Source organism: Bos javanicus, chromosome 9 (assembly GCF_032452875.1).
Source record: "Bos javanicus breed banteng chromosome 9, ARS-OSU_banteng_1.0, whole genome shotgun sequence".
NCBI classification, from domain to species: Eukaryota; Metazoa; Chordata; class Mammalia; order Artiodactyla; family Bovidae; genus Bos; species Bos javanicus.
The window spans coordinates 70,782,228-70,800,541 of NC_083876.1; the positions used below are offsets into that span (position 1 = coordinate 70,782,228).

The following is an 18,314-nucleotide window of genomic DNA, read 5'->3' on the forward strand; positions in this document are numbered from 1 at the left end:
AGCAATTTATAGATTCAATGCAATCCCTATCAAGCTACCAACAGTATTCTTCACAGAGCTAGAACAAATAATTTCACAATTTGTATGGAAATACAAAAAACCTCGAATAGCCAAAGCGATCTTGAGAAAGAAAAATGGAACTGGAGGAATCAACCTACCTGACTTCAGGCTCTACTACAAAGCCACAGTTATCAAGACAGTATGGTACTGGCACAAAGACAGAAATATAGATCAATGGAACAAAATAGAAAGCCCAGAGATAAATCCACGCAAAAAAAAAAAAGTAAGAGCATGAAGGTGATGCTGCAGAAACTGAGGTATCGTTTCTCCTCCCCAGCTGAATGGAACAATTTTATGCAATGTATTGCATGCCACAGTTACTGAGAAATTCCAAATAAATCATTAAATTCCTAGGTTTGAAAATTAGCTCTCTTTAGAAAATAAGTTTATGGTTGATGAGCTGTCTGTTAACACTTGGCCTGTTATGATAACTTTTATTGCTTTCCTAAAACAAGAGTAAAATAAAGCATAAATCAAAGGATTTAGAGCAGAATTAAAATAACCAAACCAGCAAAATAGCTCATAAACATATGAAGGTGTTATAAACCCCCCCAAAAAAATCAATAAATGAATCAATCATATACGGTAACCATGAGATCAAAAATGCTATCACCAAAAATGCTATACTTGGAGTTTTAGCAGCTTTTCTCTCTCTCTTAGTCACTCTGGTTTTGTATATGCCTGATAATCCTTCTACTTTGCTAGGAATATGTTCAATCTTTATAGCCTGTTGTCTAGCCACAAGAAATATATTACTACACAGAATTATCATAACCAAAGTAGATACAAAAATAATAGTCTATCAAAATCCAAAATTGATTTATAACAAGCTGACAACTTCCAGTGCAGCTGAGAGCACTTACTAATTCCTTTATCCCATTCTTGTGAACACCTGTGAAGAACACAGCTCCGCTGTACCCAGTGGGCAGGATCCAGGAGATGCTGACACATTCCCCTGACACAGACACCGTGAACTTGGTGGGATAGACCAGGGGGTCAGTAACAGCAACGTACCTGTCAATGGAGATGAAGCACAAGTGGAAGAGAGAAGAGTAACAAAATGCCACATCACAGGAACTGTGAAGGGCACAAAATCTAGCTCCAAAGTACTAACAGCTCTCCACAGACCTGACCATGCTGAAGGGCATCACAGTCACTCCCACTAGAAAGTCTGCATAGGCCAGAGAGGTGATGAGAAAACTGGTTGGTGAGTGAAGCTGCTTGAAATGAAGGATGGCAGTCATCACCAGGAGGTTTTCAAACATGGCCAGGACAGCCCAAAGCCAAACAACAAGTAGAGAATCACCCGGGATGCAGGTGAGTAGGGGGTTTTCAGAGAAGGCAATGGCAACCCACTCCAGTACTCTCGCCTGGCAAATCCCATGGACAGAGGAGCCCGGTAGGCTGCAGTCCATGGGGTCACAAAGAGTCAGACACGACTGAACGACTTCACTTTCACTTTTCACTTTCATGATTGGAGAAGGAAATGGCAACCCACTCCAGTATTTTTGCCTGGAGAATCCCAGGGACAGAAGACCCTGTTGGGCTGCCGTCTATGGGGTCGTACAGAGTCGGACATGACTGACACAACTTAGCAGCAGAAGCAGCAGCAGGAGGTTTTCACACAGGATCCATTCAGGTGCTTGTAGCAGGGCTGCACAGCTGCAGGGGTGGATGAACTGCTATTCATGATGGTGCTGTTAATAGCATGTAAACACCTGGAGATGTTCTGCCCTTTTCAATCACATAAAATAGAGCAGTTTTCTATCTTCTGAAGAGAGAGGAGTCTCTTAACTAAATACCCATGTTACAGCTATCAGGTATTATCATAATGCCCTGTCATATATCTGTTTTAATTTTAAGCTCAGAACATATATAATAATAATATATGCAAGTTAAGTTCTCAATAAATACTACTATTAATAATTACTATTTTATTTTTATTCTTTAGAATATAGTTAAAAACAACTTTCCATATCCAATAAGAATTTAAGCAAATCTGTGGCAAATTTGCTTTTGCCACAATAAATGTCTTGCCTTGTAATTTATGAAAAAATTTTTTACCTGGACTGGATATTGGATTTATTCCTCATTGTCAAAGTTAGTGAGATACATGTGATTTGTTATTTATTAGTTACCTTTACTACCCCCACCCCCTCAAGAATGTCTGAGGAGTTAATGACAAAAACCCCCAGGAAATACCTAAGTTCAGTTCAGTTCAGTCACTCAGTCGAGTCTGACTCTTTGTGACCCCATGAATCGCAGCACACCAGGCCTCCCTGTCCATCACCAACTCCCGGAGTTCACTCAAACTCATGTCCATCGAGTCGGTGATGCCATCCAGCCATCTCATCTTCTGTCGTCCCCTTCTCCTCCTGCCCTCAATCCCTCCCAGCATCAGCATCTTTTCCAATGAGTCAACTCTTCACATGAAGTGGTCGTAGTATTGGAGTTTCAGCTTCATCATCAGTCCTTCCAAAGAACACCCAGGGCTGATCTCCTTCAGAATGGACTGGTTGGATCTCCTTGCACTCCAAGGGACTCTAAAGAGTCTTCTCTAACACCACAGTTCAAAAGCATCAATTTTTCAGCGCTCAGCTTTCTTCACAGTCCAACTCTCATATCCATACATGACCACTGGAAAAACCATAGCCTTGACTAGATGGACCTTTGTAGTATGGTATCTAGGTTGGTTATAACTTTCCTTCCAAGGAGTAAGTGTCTTTTAATTTCCTGGCTGCAATCACCATCTGCAGTGATTTTGGAGCCCCCCAAAATAAAGTCTGACACTGTTTCCAATGTTTCCCTATCTATTTGCCATGAAGTGATGGGACCAGATGCCATGATCTTAGTTTTCTGAATGTTGAGCTTTAAGCCAACTTTTTCACTCTCCTCTTTCACTTTCAACAAGAGGCTTCTTAGTTCCTCTTCACTTTCTGCCATATGGGTGGTGTCATCTGCATATCTGAGGTTATTGATATTTCTCCTGGCAATCTTGATTCCAGCTTGTGCTTCTTCCAGCCCAGGGTTTCTCATGATGTATTCTGCATAGAAGTTAAATAAGCAGAGTGACAACATACAGCCTTGATGTACTCCTTTTCCTATTTGGAACCAGTCTGTTGTTCCATGTCCAGATCTAACTGTTGCTTCCTGACCTGCATATAGGTTTCTCAAGAGGCAGATCAGGTGGTCTGGTATTCCCATCTCTTTCAGAATTTTCCACAGTTTATTGTGATCCACATGGTCAAAGGCTTTGGTGTAGTCAATAAAGCACCCAAAGCCCATATCAAAATATCTACAGTGGAGTCCCTATAGTGCTAGGTGTGAACAGAGAGAAGAAACTTATATTTAATAATCTCCAGTTATAAGGCATTGTGTGATGTAGAATGACCTCACACCAGGGATCACATGAAAAATGAAAATGAGAGGATATCTCACTCATATACAAAGATGCAAGTATTCTAAACAGATGTTTGTAAACCAAATGTATCAATATATAAAAAGATGATACATTTGATTCAATCAATGCCAAGAGTGGAAATTGTGTTAACATTCAGTTCAGTTCAGTTCAGTTCAGTCACTCAGTCATGTCTGACTCTTTGAGACCCCATGAATCGCAGCATGCCAGGCTTCCCTGTCCATCACCAACTCCCAGAGTCCACCCAAACTCATGTCCTTTAAGTCGGTGATGCCATCCAGCCATCTCATCTTCTGTCATCCCCTTCTCCTCCTGCCCCCAATCCCTCCCAGCATCAGGGTCTTTTCAAATGAGTCAACTCTTCGCATGAGGTGGCCAAAGTATTGGAGTCAGCTTCAGCATCAGTCCTTCCAAAGAACACCCAGGACTGATCTCCTTTAGAATGGACTGGTTGGATCTCCTTGCTGTCCAAGGGACTCTCAAGAGTCTTCTCCAACACCACAGTTCAAAAGCTACCCGGCTCCAGCCCCGGTTGGATCCAGGGATTCCTTCGGGAGGACAGCATTGGCGATTAAAAGGATAGATAAAAGGAGAAAGATCAGAGGTTCAGTATAACTGGTTTATGTGGAAAGCCAATAAAACCTGTGACACCAGGTTTGCACTAACCGTGGAGGCTGCAGGTGCCCTCTTGAATAGCGGAAGGTGCCCCACCTTAGGCACCTTCTCGAGTGGGTCTTAGAAGCCTGGGCAAATAAGCGGTCTCAGAGGGCCCCTGCACTCCAATTATTTGTCCTGAAGGAAGAACAAAGAAGAAAAGGTGAGAAAAGGAAGCAAGAAAGAATGACACGGGGAGACCGAGCTTTGAGCAAGGCCCATAGCTTTCTTTTTTTTTTTTTTGCTTTAATTATATATTTATTTTATTTTTTTTTTTTTTTATTTTTTAAATTTTATTTTATTTTTAAACTTTACATAATTGTATTAGTTTTGCCAAATATCAAAATGAATCTGCCACAGGTATACATGTGTTCCGCATCCTGAACCCTCCTCCCTCCTCCCTCCCTGTACCATCCCTCTGGGTCGTCCCAGTGCACTAGCCCCAAGCATCCAGTATCGTGCATCGAACCTGGACTGGGAATGACACGGGGAGACGGAGCTTTGAGCAAGGCCCGTAGCTTTATTTTCAAAGGGAGCTTATATACCTTAAGTTGTGCATAGAGGATAATAGGAGGTGTAAAATCATGCAAAGTCAGCAGTCTTTTATCCTTATCGAGACCAGCCTTTCTTTTCTGCAAACTTACCGTATACTCTTACCGTATACAAATGGTTTAGGTGATTTACATCATCTTCTGGCCAGAAGGCCTGTTAACATTTTATGACTCTGATAAAGTTTTGTCAACCATGAGACTTATTTTCTCTAAGAGTAATTATTTTAAAGTTTGGCGCCATCCTCTGACGGTGTTAGATAAAGTTGCATTCCTATAGGGCAGAGGTGCAGTGGGTTTACAACAAGGAAAGAATTTATTACCTTAAGGGTCTAAAGTTGTTAGCACCAAGGCCACTACTTATTTTTTCTATATACCAACTATATTAATTAATATAGTCCCAAGGACATAATACAGGGGATGTGGAAACTTGGCAGCAAGCATTGGCTCAACAATGAAATCTTCTACTAGTTTTATTCTAACAATTTCTAACTCTCTGAGAGGCTCTATACTATTTGAATATCTTAAGCTTCCCATGCCTCTCGAGGTTGGGAGGCTGTAAACAATCGTATGCGTAGCTGTAGGAGTCCAGGTAAACCTGTCAGGCAAGTGAGAGAGCCATCTGAGGGGTTTGCATTGAAACACTCCTAATATGCCCAGGAGGCTAATGAACTAGAGCTCTAAGTTGATTTCCTTCAGAGAAAGTTGATCAGGGATAGCCCCCCCCCCCCCCCCGTTAATGTCAGAGGAGTTGGTGAAAGTCGTAAAGTAGTAAAACAGACAGATTGTGGTTTTGGGGTAGATGCTCAGGCAGATCCAGGGGGTCCCTCGAGTCCTGACTCGCCTTTGCATGTCAGGCCTCTCCACATGACCTTTGTCATGGGTGGGAACTCCCGTGCTGGCTCCCGGCAAAAAGCATCAATTCTTCTGCGCTCAGCCTTCCTCACAGTCCAATTCTCACATCCATACATGACCACTGGAAAAACCATAGCCTTGACTAGACGGACCTCTGTTGACAAAGTAATGTCTCTGCTTTTGAATATGCTATCTAGTTTGGTCATAACTTTCCTTCCAAGGAGAAAGCGTCTTTTAATTTCATGGCTGCAGTCACCATCTGCAGTGATTTTGGAGCCCCCAAACATAAAGTCTGACACTGTTTCCACTGTTTCTCCATCTAATCAATTAATATAATTCACCATATTATCAAGTTAGAATTTTGTGATTATTTTATTAAATGCAACAATAGCACTCATTTTCCCCCCACTCTTTTTCTCGCATAATTGCATCAGCATTCCAGGATGCTAAGCAGATGACCTGGTTTCCATGTGAGCACATTGGGATGTCTTTGTATATTCTATCTGGTGAGAGATGGACATTTCTCATAATGGGAAAAAAAATGTTCACATTGCCCTAAGCTTGAATCCACTTGAGATCTGTGAATCTGGTGACCCTCTCTCTATGTGCTTCAGACCATCCATGTGTGGCTCATGATGTAGTATGCTGCTTTGGCTTTTTTAGATTTCAGAGCTAAGGTACCATAATCAGTTTTCCCTCTATCTGTGGGAAAATGTTCCACTTTTAAAGAAATTATAGACTTATCAGGGGGTCTAGTTCTCCTATTGAAACCCCTTCCTTTTTAGTGTCTTCAGCCAGGACTCCAAGATTTTAGTTATGTCAGAGTACTCGGTCAGTTTTCTGTTTTTTTAATCTTCCTTCTTCCATCTCTCCTTCTCTCTTAGTCTCTTGATAATTACCCTGTGCATGTCCAGAAATGTGGAAATATTCTGAAGTTCTTTTTCAAATTCTCTCATCACTGTCACTTGTAATTTCTGAACTGAATATAACTTCAGAAAGCCTACTGTACATCTATCTTCACACCAGTTTTGTTGGAATTTGAGTCACAGCCCTTGGCTTACAACTTTTAATCAGTAGGCATACAGATGTGTGCATCCTAAAACATGATAGATATTCCAGACACACCCACAAGTATCTTCTGTGATTCACAGAGAATAGATTAAGGTGAGCAAGACATGTTACTTTAATGCAGCCATCATTATAATGGTAGCAAGCAGCAAACAGTATATATAAGTGGTTTTGTTTACATGTATTAAGTCATAATATGGTTATGTGCAAAAAAAATGAAGTCAGAAGTATTATTATCCTTATTTTAAAAATGAAAAAACTGATAAACTGAGAAGCTAATAACTTGCCTAAGATTACACTTCTAGTAAATGATGACCTTGGGCATTTGTATCTAAGCCATTTAGCTCCAGATTCTATGTTCTGAGCCTCCATGCTCTGAGCTTCTACTCCTATCCCCTCATTACCCCAGCAGGATGCCTCAGGGCCTTAGCACAGACTCTCATCTGCCTGCATCACTCTTTCCTCGGATTTTCACAGGTTCTTTCTCATTCTTCAGGCCTCAGCTTTAAAATGACTTCCTCAGAAAAATCACTGTCTCAGCTAATTGGTACTGTCTCAGTTGGTACTGCTATTTTATTGTTTTATTTACCTGTTTTCTCATGTTCTTAAGTGTATGTATCAGAATTTGAACCCAATCAGTCCATCCAAAAGGAAATCAGTCCTGAATATTCATTGGAAGGACTGATGCTGAAGCTGAAACTCCAATACTTTGGCAACCTGATGTGAAGAACTGACTCATTTGAAAAGACCCTGATGTTGGGAAAGATTGAAGGCAGGAGGAGAAGGGGATGACAGAGGATAAGATGGTTGCATGGCATCACCGACTCTACGGACATAAGTTTGAGTAAGCTCTGGGAGTTGGTGATGGACAGGAAAAATTGGCGTGCTGCAGTCCATGGGGTCGCAAATAGGCAGACATGACTGAGTGACTGAACTGAACTGAACACCACATTAACCCATATTTTAATTATCAGAACATGTATGGCCAAGCCTAACATCAGTGGACCTGGAACATTTGCTACTTCCCAGGGATTAGGGAACAGGGGAGACTGCAGTCAGAAAGAAGCATGAAATAGAGGCGGAAGTAGAGAAGACAAAGTCTCAGTGCCATCCTGTGATAGGTGCCAAGGGCCAAGACTGAGGATGATGTGTTCCTTGTCTTTGATTCTCAAATCCTTTCCCTACAATTCCAAATTTTCAGCCGTCAGAGTTGCAGAGGAAATCCATGCAAACTGTAAAGGTCTGTGGGGGAAGGACCAGCTGCTTTCACACACTTTGTAGGCCACTGTTTGTGTGACCTTTTGGTTCCCAATGCCTTCTGCAGAACTAACTTTACAGAACAGAGCTATTCAGAAGCAATACAAAGAATCTGACTGCAATGAGGGAGACCTGGGTTCGATCCCTGGGTTGGGAAGATTCCCTTTAGGAGGGCCCAGCAACCCACTCCAGTATTTTTGCCTGAAGAATTCCATAGATAGAAGAGCCTGGCAGGCTACAGTCCATGAGGTTGCAAATAAACGTGATTGAAGTGACTGAGCACATATACATTCATGTGTTTTCTATATTCTGAGATGCTACCTGCTGGGATGAGCTATAACCTGATTTGACTAAATTGTAAGAAAACAATGTAATTAAATTGAGAGATATTTAGAGGAAAAATAATGGTCAGGTTCATACAAAAGCAGAATCATTTCCTGCTGTGTGGATGTGAGTGACTTGTAGAGTTCCACTTTGTGAAGCTGCTAAGTATTCTTACTTTCAGGACAGACAGCACCATACCTAATGGATTGGGAATGGGTATCGATGTATTCTAGGAAGGGAAGAGGAAAATGTGTTTTTAAAAATAATGACTGACATACTTTGCAAATTATATTTATTGTTACATCTAAGACACAGTATTCCAAGCTCCTTAAAGTTTCAAAACTGTAGTACTAAGATAATTTGAATTTGTAATTCATTTGTAATTTATCTCATAATGCTTGAGTTAAATGCAAAAGAAAGAATAATTACTTTCAAAGAAGTATTAAGTGTTAAAAAATACATTGAATATAGCAGTGTGTACATGAACACTGCTATAGTTTAAATGGATAACCAACAAAAACCTATTGTATAGCACATGGAACTCTGTTCAATGTTATTTGCCAGCCTGGATGGGAAGGGGATTTCAGGGAGAATGGATACATGTATATGTATGGCTGAGTCTCTTCACTGTTCACCTGAAACTATCACAACATTGTTAATACAATGTTGTTAATACATTATTATTAATATTGTTAATACAATAATTGGCTATACCCCAATACAAAATGTTTTTGCTGTTAAAAAATAAAAGTAAAAACATTAAAAATATATTGGAAAATATTTTTACAACAAATGTATTTTTTAATTATGAAAGAGTGGGATCGGTAAGAGTTATCCTTCCATCAAAAATTAAAAGAAAGAAATCCACTTTAGCTAACTTCATTGCCAAAATATGACTTTTGCTTCTTTATTTATTGATTGCTATGTCTATGTCTGTATCTGCATCTATAATATCATCTATATATCTGTACACTAGACACTTAAAATTAATTTACAAATAGTTTTCCAAGTAAGTAATTATTAATCTGAAAAATTCACTAAGAAATATGGAATTAGACTGACTAGAGACCTTTAGGGAAATATTTAGGAAGAAAACAGAAACAATATGAACATAAAAGACACATCCTTCCTAATAATAGCTCCTGTAAAGAATGATTCAATTCTGAGCAAGCATGTGGCATAAATAACTTATTTTTCTGTAGAAAATACACATACCAGTGTCTCTGGAAAAATGGGTCTAACTTGTATGACTTTTTAAAAGGAGAAAATATTAAAATGGTGAGATGTGGAGCATCATCACTTTACAAATATACCAGACATTTTCATTTTTCAATTATTAAAGAAAAAAGAAGAAAACATTCCTTCAAGAATATAATACATTTACTCATTGAGCATTGGAACAGACATTGAAACAAACCTGGCTTATCATCAACCTGTTTAGCAACTCGGTTCCAAGGAGACAGCATTTTTAAAGGGACCATTTTTAAAAAGAGACAGTCTGAACATTTGACCATGATTATGAAAAGTGATGCAAAATTAGTATGCAAACAATCTTTCCCAAAGTTCAGTTATACAAAGCTCAATTATTTTAACTTAAGGACATCTTAGAGAGCAAAGAGTACAAACCCTTGATTTGTGAGGGAAGGGGTAAGATATTGTCAAAATAGCCTGACCTGGTGCTGCCAGGTTGCAGGATCAGGACAGGAGCTCAGAAAACTGCCCTCTGTATTTCTTTCCCTTCACTTCTGCATCTTAGTTGTCTCCAAGGAAGTAATAAATGAGGAGATTAATATTTGCACAGAGTTTTGAAATATCCAATAAACATTTAGAGGATGGCACTCTCTCCTTTCCGTATATTCTATAGAAACATCGAAGGAGAAGAATGCTGTATCTCTTCCCAGAATAAGAAGTTTGTCTTTTTCCCCACTGCTCAAACCATGCTGCCCTGGAAGCCTGCCCACACTCCCAACACCACACAGCTCACCTTCACCATTCCATTCGTGCTTTTTGCAAAACCCTTTCCCTAGATGGTTAGATAGCATCACTGATTCAATGGACATGAGTTTGAGCAAACTCTGAGAGATAGTAGAGGACAGGGAAGCCTGGGGTGCTGCAGTTCATGGGGTCACAAAGAGTCAGACATGACTTAGTGGCTGAAAAACAACAAGCCTGCATTCGGTCAATCTTGGTACAAATCAATTGTGGGAGTCCGTGGCAAAAAGATCTCCCAACTCAGGAGAAGTTTCAGCGCCTTCCTGAACCACCGGTAGGAAAAGACATAGATGATGGGGTTGCAGGCTGAGTTGAAGTAAGCAAGCCAGATAAACGTGTCGAAGACCAGCGGTGGTGTGATGAAGTTAAGGAGGCTGTCGATCATCGTATCGACAGTGAAGGGAAGCCAGCACAAAAGGTACACACCCACGGCGATGCCCAGGGTCTTGGCAGCTTTTCTTTCACGTTTGGCAGCTCCAGCCAGGCTTTTGCTTAAGTTGTTGATCTGCTGAGCCTGCCTGGTTGCAACCACAAAGATCTTCACATATAAGCTTATCATGATGAAGCACGGGAAAAAGAACACAGGGAAGTTTAGCCAGCCCCAAAACTTATTGAACAGCAACTGGCAACTGCCCACACAAGGCATCTCTTCCAGCCACAGGTGGAGCCCTCTCTCTGCCATGTCTGTGTAGAGCAAGAAGGCGGTGTAAGCTGCTGGCAGCCCCCAGCCTGCCAGGATATACCTGAGGGCCACCCTGACCGTGAACTTAGAGGGATAGAGTAGGGGCTCACAGATAGCACAGTGGCGGTCAATAGAAATGAAACAGAGATGGAAGATGGAGATGAGGCAGAAGAGGGTGTCCAGGTAGGTATGCAGGCGGCAGAGAGAGTCTCCAAAGAACCAGCAGCTCTCCACGGAGCGGATGGTACTGAGGGGCAGCACCAGCAGACCCAGAAACATGTCAGCCAGGGCCAGGGAAAGCAGCAAGAAGTTGGTGGGAGTGTGAAGTGCTTTAAAGTAGGACACAGCGAACACCACAAACAAATTTCCTAGGACTGTAATCAGCACACCTGTTGCACAGGACAGGTAGATGGCCAGCTGGATGCCCAGGGGATGGACTGTCCTGGGGCAAGACCCATTCACCTGGTAGCAGAAAGTCTCGGGGCGTTCTTCAGCATCTTGGTTGAGGACCACACTCATTTATGGTTTCTCCTCCTCTTCTCTTTCTGGGAAGAGTTGCCTGTCCCCAACAACAGCAACAACAACAAAATTTATCTGATAAACGACTAAAAAGTGAGATCTACAGGAAGAACCAAAGGAAGATTTGAATCAACTGTGCCTTGAAAATTAAATACAGCATGGGACTCAAGGTCCCAGAAGAGTTACTTCTGTTAGCCCTGGTTTGTCTGACTAAGCACTTTTAAAACTACCGGAGACAATATCCTTAAGTAAAGAGAAGAAGGATGTAAGTACATATTTCCTCAAATAAAAAGCTAATTATTTCACAGTAGGGAGTATAAAATTATTGAGAGGTGTCTCTTCCATTTTGAAAATGTACCTGCTGTCAAATGTAAAGCGAGATTAAAATGATGAGGGAGAATTGGATGAAAATAGTCAAAAAGATACAAACTTTCAGTTATAAGATGAATAAGTACCTGGGATATAAAATACAACATGATAAATGTAATTAACACTGCTGTATGTTATACGTGGAAATTCTTAGGAGAGCAAATCCTAAGAGTTCTCCTCACAAGGAGAAATTTTAAATTATACAGTACTTCAACTTATACAGCACTGTAGGTCAATTATTTCTAAATAAAACTGGGGAAAAATAAAATTATTTTTGAGTCTGAACCAGGGAAGAATTAATTCTTGCTAATAAATCATTAGTTGGGAAGATGTAACTTTTGGCTCCTCCTTCTAAGAATTAAATAAACTGTCAATAAAATCAACTGAGTAAGCTGTTTTTAATTTATTTATTTATATTGAGGTATAATGACATATGGGACTTCCCTGGTTGCTCAGTCAGTAAAGAATCTCCTGCACTGCAGGAGACCCAGCTTTGATCCCCCTGGGTCAGGAAGATCCCCTGGAAAAGGAAATGACAAACTACTCCAGTGTCTTTGCCTGAAAATCCCATGGACAGAGGAGCCTGGTGGGCTGCAGTCCATGGGGTCACAAAGAGTCAGGCATGATTGAGCGACTAACACACACATAATGACATGTAATCTTAACTTAGTTTCAAGAACAACATAATGTTTTGATATTTCTATATATTTATATTATTAAATGATTTGCACACTAAGTTTAGTTAGCATTCAACATTGCACATAGTTACAGAATTTTTCTTATAATGAAAACTTTTAAGATCTACTGTCTTAGCAACTTTCAAATATGCAGTACAGTAATATTAACTTCAGTCATCATCCCTATGACTTAATTATTTTATAAATGGATGTTTGAATGTTTTGACACCCTTCACCCATTCACTCAATCCCAGTCTCTGACAACTTCCAATCTGTTCTCTGTATCTATGAGCTTGTTTTTTTAAATTCTACATATAAGTGAGATCACACAGTATTTATTTTTCTGTCTGATTTATTTCACTTAGCATAACGCCCTCAAGGTCCATCAATGTGGTCTCAGATTGCAAGACTGAATTTTTTATTACTAAAATATATTCCATTTATTATTTATTTTTTAATTGGAGGGTAATTGCTTTACAATTTTGCATTTGTTTCTGCTGTACAACACCGCAAATCAGTCATAACTATAACTCCCTCCCTCTTGAAGCTCCCTTATACCTCCCACCGTCCTGCCCCTCTAGGTCATCACAGAGCACCAGGCTGGGCTCCCTGTGGTATACAGCAACCTCCCACTGGTTATGATAGTGGATACATGTCAATGATACTTTCTCAGTTTGTTCCATCCTCACCATCCCCTGCTACATCCGCAAGTCTGTTCTCAACATCTGTGTCTCCATCCCTTCCCTGCAAAGAGTAAGCTTGCTGAATTAAGTGTCAACTCTCCTCAGGAAAAGAATTCAGCATACAAATAATTAAATGAATAGAATTACCCTATTTTAGCTCTGCGTGCTACACAAGTTCTAAAGATAACACAATGTTTACACATCCTGGGGGAACTGTCACAAATAAAAAAAGCATTTTACTATCTAGTCTAGTCACTAGTCTGTGAAATTCTAAACAAAGTTTAATAAAATTGTACCCTGAGCTGTTAAGCTACTTACAGAAGAGTCAGAATCACTTCATGGAAAGGAGGTCTTCTTTTAGCAGGTGACATAAGGTACATAGCACTCACTTCCTTTAGCGAAGATGGCAGATGTACAAGCAGGTAATGATTTTATACTCCAAATAGAAGCTGCTCCTCTATTTCGGCATGCGAAACAAATTAGTACTGAAGGAGTACCCAGGGACCTAGTTTGCACAGTTCACAAGTCTCAGTAGTTTAAGGCTCCTTCTCAATATAGGATCATTTATCCTGCTAATTAATTAGAGATGAAATTTAAAGACACTGGATTTACATTTTATTTTCCTTAATTTTACTTTAAGTATGTTCCATATATCCCTTCTGCTTTAAGATTATGTATTTTTCTCCCAGCATGAGAAGTAATTGAGAATAATTGATCATAAGCCCTTTGGTTTGTGACTCCTACATTGGATTCATCATGGATTCTTTTTAAGCTCTCCATTTTGTGCTGGTTAAAGAAATCACAGAAGGTGAAACAGTTCACCTGGACATAGCAAAGTTAGATTCCCGTTCTGCCACTTTCTAGGTCATCACTGATCCTCTTCCTCCCTTTGTTTCCCCATTGATAAGACTATCTACGATTAGACTCATATGTCTGTATATCACAGAGATAATATCGAGGAAAATGTTCAATCATACTCTGCTATTTCTGTTTCTTGGTACCAAATATCCAGAGGATGGAATGTCTCTTTGCAGCCTTGGAGAAATCATTCCACAGTGCAAATTAAACTGATGTCACAAAAATGATAGAATTCAGTGGATTATATCTAGCAGCAGGGCCTGTAGGACAAGGTGGAAAGTCCAAAAAGAAAGAAAGGAATTTGGCATGTACCTCCCCCTTCTCTGCAAAGTCAAGGACACATCCAGTGTTGACTGTCAGAAACTTGCCTTGTGTGTGGTTTTAAGGTGACTGACTAAGACGTAAAAGACAAGCACAAGAAGATGCACAATCCATTTGTCTTGCGAATTGGAGGTTCAACTATTAATATCATATGAATACACTCACCTCTAAAACAATGCATATTAGAAAAAAATAAGCTTTTCCTAGTCAATACAGATTTAGGGACAAGTATTTCCTTGAAGTAGATCCTACAATTTCTCCTCAACCAAGACCACAAAACAGACTGTTCAGGAATACCAGCTCCTAGTTTTACATCTTTTCTTTCATCTCCTTCTTCTAAACAAGCCACATCTGGTATCCCAAAGGCCATTCAATAGTCCACATGGATTATTTTGACTAGTGTGTAAAGAGAGACAGGAGCAGCTAACACAGCTTATATGTAACCACTTCCTAGCTCAGCAATAATCCTGGAAAGGTGGTATTATACATAATACTTATACTGAATTGTCTCTAATTTGCATCCTTTCATTCCTATGTATATTAAAACCAAAGCATAATATGATGGGGAGGAAACAGTTAAAATCTAGTATTGGAAATTTCAATCTATTTCAATGCCTCCCCCTCACCTAATGGGTGAAATTCAGCCTTTAATAGGCACAGAAGGTGCTCCCAGTTCACTCCCAACATCTCTGCAGTTTCGTCTCCCTACATCACGTGGCCAAACTTGTTCTATTCTTACACAAATATCTGGCTGCTCTTTTCTTTCGCTTATTTTAGTCCTTGTGATGAATTATGCTCTGCCAGCCTGAGAAATATGTTTCCCAGAATCTCTTTATGTATATGATTCCAAGTTAGAGGAACTTTGGGGAGATTTGGAAGGCAGAAATGAAGCTGCAGTCATTATTCTGCTGGTTTTTCCTGAAAGACACAGAGGATGAGATGTTTGGATGGCATCACCAGCTCAATCGACATGAGTCTGAACAAACTCCGGGAGCTGGTGAAGGACAGGGAAGCCTGGTGTGCTGCAGTCCATGGGGTCACAAAGAGTCAGACATGACTTAGTGACTAAACAACGACAGTGGTGGACAAACAGAGGTAACAGGTTCCAGCTTGGCCTCACTCCTGTCAGCTGGCACTGCTGACCAATGGTAGCCTCAGGTATCCCACCAAATTCCTGGAAGGATGCACCGAGGCAGCAGTCAGCCAGAGACAACAGCTAACCATTGACTTCTCTATAAGCTCAAACTTTGCAGTCCTGTGTCAGTGATTGGTGGAAAAGGAAATAGCAATCCACTCCAGCATTCTTGCCTGGAGAATCTCGTGGACAGAGAAGCCTGGTGGGCTGCTGTCCATGGGGTTGCACAGAGTCGGACACGACTGAAGCAACTTAGCATGCATTCATACATTGGAGAAGGAAATGGTAGCCCAGTCCAGTATTCTTGCCTGGAGAATCCCAGGGACAGAGGAGCCTGGTGGGCTGCCATCTATGGGGTCACACAGAATCGGACATGACTGAACCAACTTAGCAGCAGCAGCAGCAGCAGTCAGTGATTGGAAGTGAGTTCTTTAATGAGCCTGATGATAACAATCCTTTGGCCTAAAACTCAGGCTGCTGCTCCTGCTGCTAAGTCACTTCAGCCGTGTCCAACTTTTTGTGACCCTATGGACTATAGCCCAGAAGGCTCCTTTATCTATGAGATTCTCCAGGCAAGAATGGTGGAGTTTGTTGCCATTTCCTTTTCCAAAATGCAGGCAGTCTTCTCTAAATCCCAAACCTGGCTAAATTTTCCTCTTCCATACTTCCTTAGCTTCCTGCAGTATAATTGAGTGATGACGGATCATAAGCTTCTTAAGGCCAGGATTTGTTTTATTCATCTCAGAACCACAAGCATTCAGAGCAGCACTTGGCACATAGTAGATGGCCAATAAATGTTTAATGAACTGAGTGGTTTTTAATAAAGAGAGCAAAGTGTCCATGCAGTTACCATGCTCTTGAGAAAATGACTACTCTGTTCATCCTAGATAATACCTAGATAGAAGATCTATTTTGGATTAGGAATAAGGATGGGATGATTCACTTTTTATATGAACTGGCCTGAGAAAAGCATGTGAAGCTGTTTTGTGAAACAACTGAACTAACATTCATGGGACACCCTTTCAAAATTACATAAGTCCTCCATTGAGGTAAGAAATGATTGTGACTGCGGTAGAAGCTTCTACCTGCTCCTTCATTTCTTCTCTATTTAGCTTGGCTCCTAGTGGGCAAAAAAAAAAAAAAAGCTAGGTGGTCTACAAAAAGGACCACCCCATGGCCTCAGACCCCAGTTTCTTGATGTTAAGTAACACATTTTATGTGATCTTAAGGAGAAAAGAAGTATGTGCTGAGTGAATGGCTGCCCTTCCTATTCAGCCCCTTAGAATCAGCAACCCAAACATCTGTGCTAAATTCTCAAAGAGGAAAAGAGGCTTATCATGGGAAGCGGATTATAAAGTGCTCCTGTTATCATATAGTGGTCTACTGCCCATCAGGCCCTGAAAGGAGGTATAACTTGGTCTGAAGTCTGAGGAACTATCCCTGTTCTTTTGATTTTCCAAAAGAAGTGCTTTACCCTCCAAATACTGCCTTCAGGATTATGGGTGGAGAAAATCTCCTCCTGAAGGACTACATTACTGCTCTCAGAAGAGAATAAACTAATTCTCTATTAAGCATCTTAATGTCCAGTTTTGATTTCATATATTGTACTGTGATAACAGTAATTTGCTGAAACATCTCAGTACTTAAATATGTTATATTCAAATTACTGAATTACAAGTACTAAATTTGGGAAGCTATGAATGTTCAATAGAACACATAGATCAAGAGGGTATTGGGGATCTCCAACTGAATAGAGATGTTGTTAAAGGTGTTTTAAAATAATGAGTAGTTTCCTCAGTAGATACACTGAAGCAAGGGTAGATTCAAAAAAAAAGTAAAAAGTTTCACAAAAGCCTTAGGATTTACCTATATGAATATTGGAAACTTTAGGATTAGCTGTATTGCATAGACGTGTGATATCATTTTACCAGGTCAGAGAATGGGGGGAGGGGATTGGTTAACCAAATATTCTGATATCACTGTAAGAATTACTACAATCAAATACACACTTATTTGTAGCAAATACATACATGCTTAAGGTAACAAGTTTTCTCTTTGCAATTTGCCAATGACTTTTGGTTATTGTTATGAAAAACAACCTTACTTTCTGCAAAAAAAAAAAAAAAAAACACCTAAGGTTGATGAATATGTTGCTCTAACTACATGTGAACAGATTCTAAGTTTGTGACTATATTCCATTTAGGCTGGAAGAATGAGCCTATTAATGATTTACATTAAAAAAAAATCTCAGTCTGCTGTGGCTGATTCAAGTTGATGTATGGTAGAAACCAATACAATATAGTAAAGCAATTATCCTTCAATTAAAAATAAATAAATCTGAAAACCTCAATCTGTTAATACATAGAATAGTGAACAATATTTCTGTACAACCACGCCTTTCTATAGAGCACTTGTACTACTGATGAAAACTTCAATCTGTTAATACATAGAATAGTGAACAATATTTCTGTACAACCACACCTTTCTATAGAGCACTTGTACTACTGAGGCATTAGGAAAGGACAGACTTAATGTCTATCCTCAGGAAGTTCACTGTATGAACATGAAAATTGTAGTCTGAATGTTGCAAGTGTTTCTGAGCTGGTCAGTAATTTTCCACTGTGTGCCTCTTCTGGCCTTGTCCTCAAGTTTCCCAGCACAACATTGTACACATATGACCAAAGCCCATTAGAACATGTTTTAAATTCAGTTCAATTCCTTCTTTACAAATGGACTTTTTCCCCATCTTCCTTGCCAGGAGAAGGAGCCACCACTGTCCAATATCCTTTATCATTGTTTCTTTCTGTGAATTTGAGGAACTCCCTCCCATTTTCCTCAAAGTTTCTGTTTTGGTTATCCAATGAATGCATCCAAAGATATTTATTGGAAAGGAA

The 18,314-nt window shown here is 40.0% G+C and overlaps 1 protein-coding gene and 1 pseudogene across 1 annotated transcript; both read right to left on the bottom strand.

Moving 5' to 3' along the window:
- Window positions 1-423: 423 nt before the first annotated feature.
- On the bottom strand, window positions 424-1,750 carry LOC133254366 (trace amine-associated receptor 6-like; annotated as a pseudogene).
- Window positions 1,751-10,011: 8,261 nt separating this feature from the next.
- On the bottom strand, window positions 10,012-11,377 carry TAAR5 (trace amine associated receptor 5). The gene has a single exon (XM_061428696.1). It carries the CDS (start codon window positions 11,375-11,377, stop codon window positions 10,364-10,366), a length of 1,014 nt encoding a protein of 337 aa, XP_061284680.1. The 3' UTR covers window positions 10,012-10,363.
- Between the last annotated feature and the right edge of the window lie 6,937 nt (window positions 11,378-18,314).

Bases quoted from the DNA above. Each gene is read 5' to 3' on its own strand.
- TAAR5 (XM_061428696.1), bottom strand. From the start codon at position 11,377: ATGAGTGTGGTCCTCAACCAAGATGCTGAAGAACGCCCCGAGACTTTC.